Below are 7,059 nucleotides of genomic sequence, written 5' to 3' on the forward strand. Positions count from 1 at the left end.
TCTAACCTCCCGTTTTGCCGAATATTAGCCTGATTATACAACAATAACCTTTAGAGTGAAAACAAATGTTCTTTTGCAATCCTACGCAGAATAAGACTTGTTTAATTCTTTCTTAAAATACATTCTGAACGCAAAGGAATCTAATTGGAAATCTGCTTCTCGGCTGAGGTGTTGATTGCATGTAGGGCTATAACATTTCATATCATCAAGACACCAATCATGACAACTATTCACCCTAATGGTTCATTAACGCCTCCTTACATGATTATTTTTGCTAGCTTTTTCATGGACTAGATAGACAATTTAAACTTAGTAGTACTGTTGTTCTTTTACAGTACATCCCTCAGTGATTGTCCGCCATCCAGAGCGCTTATCAAACCTCGCACATACTTCGAGCAGTTCTCTTTGGCCTCAGAGTCTCAGAGTCACTACTTAGCATTGGCGCCACAGTAGCTTGTGTGATAAAGTGTTGGAAGGCATTGATTTTGTGCCACTGGTGGGTCTATTCTGGTTCGCCTTAGCCTTCTTTTTTCCTCTCACCGTTGCCCCTCTGCTTTGGATAGCACAAAAGAACCATGAGCCGCCTCTCAACCACGTGTTGGGAGGTCAGCCTCACCGACCTCTCTGTAAAGCTCAAGATCTAATTCACTGGTGAGAGAGAAAAAGTTGACACCATGGACAGTGCTGAATCCTGCACACTTTCAAATGTAAACCATCTTTCAACAGTCCTTACTTAATGCTGTATAAAATGTGATCCATCTTGTATCTGAAGGATATTTGTGTTGTGTCATGTGGTTATTTGCACACTTTCAGCCCTTAGGCAAAGATAATTTAAACAATCTTTCTATATTTCTTATTTGATGCCATAAAAAATGCTTATATCTTGTATCTGAAGGATGTTTTTCTTACTCTTGCCGTGTTGGGTGCATGTAAAGTACCAAGTGTCATGTGGTTATATGCATTTTTTCAGATGGTAAGGGGCGGCTGTGGCTCCATTGGTCAATGAATGTCTACCAATTGTACGGTTAATGGTTTAAAGTTAAGCGTCCTCAGGCTAGATACACCTAATTCCTTCAGTAAGCATGTCTACGGGCTAGAAGTGTATCTGAGAGGCTTGAGATAAAAGTGTCAGCGAAATGACATGTAATTTAATATTAAGGAACTCAGTGGTTTCTCGAGTCTATATTTCTGGTTGGATTCTTGAAATAAGGTCTGTGGTTAACACAAGCTGAAGAGATTTCGTTCTATGACATAAAATAGGTCAGTAAATACCCCACTGGTGGATTTAAAAACAGCGTTTGCTAACAAGTGTCTAAATGAGACGACTAAGCGTCATGACGCCCAACATTAGCCGCCTTTAGCTTAGCGGTGGTGACATGAAGTCATGTGACCGTGCTGTAGTTCCTTTATAGCCCAACATTAGCCACCTTTATCTTAGGGGTGGTGACGTGAAGTCATGTGACCGTGCTGTAGTTCCTTTATAGGTGTCGCGCAGCTGTGATGTGGAACCGCGATATTTGCCTGGGTGGTGGGGCGGTGGCGGCAGTGTGGAAGCGTGGGAGGAGGTGGGCGAGTGCGGTGTGGGGGTGCTGGACGGCACCGCGATTCGATTTACCGCNAAAAAACATCAGCAAAGATGTTTTATTGAGAAGATGATCACTACGTGACAGAAGTTTTCAAAACCGTTTATGGTCTCCGGTACTTTCAGTCCAACGCCGACTGCATGCACAGCGTTAGAAAATCGGGCCTTCAAAATAAAAGTTTGACTTTTTCCCCCCAAAATAAATAAATAAAGGAATTTTTTTTTTTTCACTCACATCTGCGACCCACTCAAAAACGGGTCCGCGACCCACCAGTTGAGAACCACTGCTTTAAAGTAGAGACACTACATACTGATATACCCCTGAACATCAGCAGGAGTTTTTGACTGAATCAATATCTATTTGTTAATAATTTTAAGAAATTATATGCTTTTAAATATGTCTTCAATCTTTTATGACGGTAAACTAAAGTGGTCACAATATAGTTTCCTAATTTCAACTTGCTCATTGTCTCCTTGAGGTCATGAAAGTAAAGCTTTTATATATTCTTTTATAAATAAAAATGATCATTGTAGAAAAAGCCGATAGTGTATTTATTGATCCGGTTGATAGCTTTTATAGTATCTGTTTCTTTAAACCCCATGATATCCAAGACACCACAAATGAAAATGACAGGCAGTAGTTATTACAAAAACTTTATTAGCATCTCCCTCTTTACAATACAACACAAATCAAAAAGATAAGAACTTGGTGGTGATGTGTGTGTTTCTGCTTTAGTTTCATATGGACACAAAATACAGTGGAAATCAGCATTTTTCCAACATTTCTTAAACGGCACGCCTTCATTTCTAAACTGTATGTAAAGATATTGGTCAGTGTGTGACTGAGGAACTCTCTACATGCTGTTGGAGAGTTAAGAAATGTGTACTTTCATCCTGTTCACTATTTAGAGCAGGTCTTTAATTTATTGGGGGTTTTTGAGTTACATAGCAAAACAAAATGGAGTCTTCTCAGCGGGTCGAACACACGGCGCGACACCGGGAGCACACACACATCGTCTTCAGATTCACATGTTACTTCTTGCCAGATTTCTTGATGCCAGTGCCGCCTGCAGGGAAAAGACAACAGGAAAACAGATTAATTAAAAAGGTATACGATAAGGGATGCTGTCTTTTTACAGAACACGAATGGATGAATTTATGTTGTATAACAAAAAGCTGCATGTTCATGTGCACCTTGGTGTGTGTATAAAAACAGAATTTCCCCCTCGAGTTAAATAAAGGTTAATCTTCTATCTTCCTCTGAACCAAGAAAATGTAAAAAACAAAAAGTTAATATTTGTGCGCGTAAGAAAACCTCTGACATGGCCGATGGATCAAGTGGNCTTTAGCTTAGCGGTGGTGACGTGAAGTCATGTGACCGTGCTGTAGTTCCTTTATAGCCCAACATTAGCCACCTTTAGCTTAGCGGTGGTGGCGTGAATTCATGTGACCGTGCTGTAGTTCCTTTATAGCCCAACATTAGCCACCTTTAGCTTAGCAGTGGTGACGTGAAGTCATGTGACCGTGCTGTAGTTCTTTTGAAGCCTAAGTTTATCTTTTTACTAAATATCATAGACGTTTATTGGCGACGGAAACAATTTTCTGCAATATACTACGATCAAACGGGGAAATCCCATTTGCTTTTTGTTGAGGGAACCCTTGTGATGTTTACTTCTGGTTTGGACAACAACAATACATCATTACTACACCACTATGACTATGGTCAATTGTAGGTGCTGTTTACAACAAAACTGACCCTAACCTGTCGTTAGTAATAAGGGACGTTCTTGGTGATGATGGCCTGAAAAAGTGCCAAATCTTTCACTTTTCAATCCAATGCACATGATCAATATGACACACACATACATGATGGATATTGAAGGAAGCAGAGGAGTCACTGCAGAGGAGAAAATAAATGGACAGAGATGAAAGAGAGAGGAAGAAGGGAGGGAGGACAGAGAGGCGGAGGATGGATGGATGGATGGAGGAGTGAAGGGAGGGATGGACAGATGGGGGTTAGGTAGCTGGAGGGAGGCATGCTACATATTGCCATTGATCCACAGGAAGGCTCATCAAAGAAAGAGTGACATTTATGGCTCTGCTGACTGCGAACAGGAGGCTGTGACATTGTCAGAAATGTGACGCCTCTCTATAGATCCATAGGTCCGGGGTGGAGGGCTCTTGTTAGCGATGGAAGGCTTGGTATTAAACATGGATTCGTAGCGGGTGAAACACAGCTGGAGTGAAACCTTTTATTGCTCCCGAGAGAATCTGGCTCGCACATGTAATGAGGCCGTATATTAAAGAGCGTGGATAACAAGGTGTCTGCAAGTTGCATCGAGTAACGGTAAATCTTTTAATGCATTTTTAATGGCACTTATGCTTATTTATGAGTGTGAGAAAGTGACGAATCTAACAGTGTTTTTATTTTTTATGAGAGAGATCACCGTCCTGCTGGTTTCATATTAGTGTAATGTTTTCTATTGAGATGGCAGATTACTACAGGGGTTCCCACGATTCCCCAAAACCAATCAGATTTCACCAATTGCCTTGTTGCTATAAATTGGACCCCCATCCTTCACCTCACTTAGCAATGTACTGGTATTTATGAAATACACCCCAAAAGATACCTGTGTTAGGCGCATAAACATATATTTTTTGACATATTCTTGTTTAATTATGTCCTGTCTTTAAAAAGCCCCAAAACTCCATGGTTCGAATATTAATAATACTATCAATATCAGTTTAAGGGTGGTCCTACATTGTTATTCTTTAAACAATTTTTCTTTTTGTATTTACTATTTACTTGCACTATATTTTTCTGTTTCTCTTAGTTATTGTGTTGCTCTGTTGGAGAAGCCTGTGACCTAAGATTTTCATCGGCATAACTACTCTGTAGCTATGTTCGAATGACAAAATAAAGAACCTTGAATACACAGGGGCCAAGCTTGTTGCACTACATACCCTTTTGTAGCAGAAGCATCAAGTAGTGTTAGCTTAGTAAGCTATGCTACATAAAAGCAGCCTGAAGGTTTATTCAGAAAGACTCTTCCTTGATCCACAAGGCTTCCTGAAGGAATAATGTGGAATATCTAGAACATATATTGACAGCAGGTGTAAGTCCTGAGGGCCAGCGATCAGGTGTGATTATTCAAACATGTTGAAAGTTAACACCCAGAGGATAAGGAGCTCAAACTCCAGATGATCTCTGCTTTAAAGCTTGGACACAAATATCACCTAATATCAGACATGGACTGAATACATACCTGAAACACACACACACACACACACACACACACACACACACACACACACACACACACACACACACACACACACACACACACACCACACATCACACACACACACACACCACACCATCACACACACACACACACACACCCACACACACACACACACACACCTCCTACTGTACGTGGTGTGATTGTGTTCNGAGCACACACACATCGTCGTCAGATTCACATGTTACTTCTTGCCAGATTTCTTGATGCCAGTGCCGCCTGCAGGGAAAAGACAACAGGAAAACAGATTAATTAAAAAGGTATACGATAAGGGATGTTGTCTTTTTACAGAACACGAATGGATGAATTTGTGTTGTATAACAAAAAGCTGCATGTTCATCTCAAAAACAGAGTGGAAACTGAATTTTAGGGCTGCAACAAACTACTACATTGATAATCGATTAATCGATTATTTGGGCTATTATGCCTTGCACAATTTCTCAAACGCTCTGATTTAGCCATCAACTGTTAGATTTAGCTTGAGGTTGTTTTAGGCATGTGGAAACTAACAATGAAGACAATAAAGATGAATACTTGATTCAAAAATACATATATTATTAAATTAACTAAACACATTGTGAACAAAATTAACATTGCTTTTTACTTAAATTAAATAAATAATATTTCACATCAAAAGAAACAACAATGTTTTAACAAAGCATATTAAATAATCTGATAATAATAAAATAAATTGGACTTTTATGAATCCCTCATGGGGAAATAGTTTCAGACAGAACTGTAAACAGAATAGCTGAAACTTTAACTAAATAAATAACTGAGTTACCTCTAATCATTAACCCATGTTTGTATCATTGAGCTAACTCTGTGTGTTGCTGCTAGCAACGTGGAAACGTTACTCGTGGATGGGGCTACAGAGCTACTAGAAAGACAGTGGAACCCGGTGCATTCCTCCGTCTGGATGTGGAGCTCTTTTGATAAATGTTTAGACAAACTGCTCGTGTTACCGCCCTTACATGATGAACTGTTATTGCACTTTAGGCAACGAGCATTGTCCACATCGAGACGGGTAAAGTTTAACCACACCTCGGAGTGCGTTCTCTCCGCCATCTCCTCCGTGTGTTGCTGCACGTAGCAGCTGCGTGTGTGTAAACTGCCCCGCCCCCTCGCTCATAGACGCATTTGTTTTGTCTTTTTGCATATTAGAAACGAGTTGGCGACACTAAGACTGCGATATAATGTTTTTGTAGCAATAACACATGACATATTTCTTAAATGTCTCCAGTACTGATAAAAAGATCGATAACGTTGGGGCTTAACGGCGCGTAAAACACACGTGATGACGTCAACAACGAATCGACGACTGAATTAGTTGGCAACTCATTTGGTCATCGATTTTAATCTATTAAGTCGATTAGTTGTTGCACCCCTACTGAATTTCCCCCTCGAGTTAAATAAAGGTTAATCTTCTATCTTCCTCTGAACAAAGAAAATGTAAAAAACGAAAAGTTAATATTTGTGCGCGTAAGAAAACCTCTGACATGGCCGATGGATCAAGTGGTAAAAATGGTGGCTGATTTTTATGTTTGTACTAGGGATGGGAATTTGAAAGCAATTGTATATTCGACCCCCAAAAAAACGGTTAACCGATTAACCAATATGTACATATCCTATAAAAAAGAAATAAAAAATGTGGGAATTTTTTTTACAAAAAGTTTTATTTTTATTTTGAAAAATAAATAAATGTTCAAATAACTATAGAAACCAAGTTGAATTTGTCAAATGTATTGAACTGGGGATCACAGTTTGAACAGGTGACAGCTATAGGCCTACAGCTTTCATGCTTAAAACATAACTTGGTTTTCTGATGGATTTGGACATTAACGCAAGTGAAGTATAACCGGAGGCGAGAGAGAGAGATCAGCACCTGCAGCTCTGCCCGCTGTGAGGGACCGGTGAGCGGAGCCACACACACCTTTAGACCCAACACACTCAGCTATGGCTCTGTCGTATACATTGAATTATTCCATTTGATCATATGTAATCAACTTAGGCACCCCTACCAAAAAAAAAGTACTACAATAAAAATATTCATATTCGAATACCTGAATAATTTTGAATATTCAATGAATCGTTCCCATCCCTAGTTTGTACATACATTGCTGGAAGTAGACGTTTTGTTTTCATATTAAAAATGTAATTTTCAGAGGCTTTTTA

General features: G+C 39.6%; 1 protein-coding gene across 2 annotated transcripts in view; it reads right to left on the reverse strand.

The window, feature by feature from the left end:
• Nucleotides 1–2,220: 2,220 nt before the first annotated feature.
• tma7 (translation machinery associated 7 homolog) overlaps nucleotides 2,221–7,059 on the reverse strand; it is a 38,460-nt gene continuing 33,621 nt past the window's right edge. The window contains exon 4 of one of the 2 annotated variants that reach the window (XM_010767368.1): nucleotides 2,221–2,649. In XM_010767368.1, the coding sequence (XP_010765670.1) occupies nucleotides 2,615–2,649 (35 nt within the window). In that variant the 3' untranslated portion in view covers nucleotides 2,221–2,614. Of the gene's footprint in view, nucleotides 2,650–5,028; nucleotides 5,104–7,059 lie in introns of those variants that run through there. The other variant, XM_010767362.1, reaches the window with a different exon arrangement.

This window comes from Notothenia coriiceps, unplaced genomic scaffold (assembly GCF_000735185.1).
Source record: "Notothenia coriiceps isolate Sejong01 unplaced genomic scaffold, NC01 NC01_scaffold00000339, whole genome shotgun sequence".
Classification (NCBI taxonomy): Eukaryota; Metazoa; Chordata; class Actinopteri; order Perciformes; family Nototheniidae; genus Notothenia; species Notothenia coriiceps.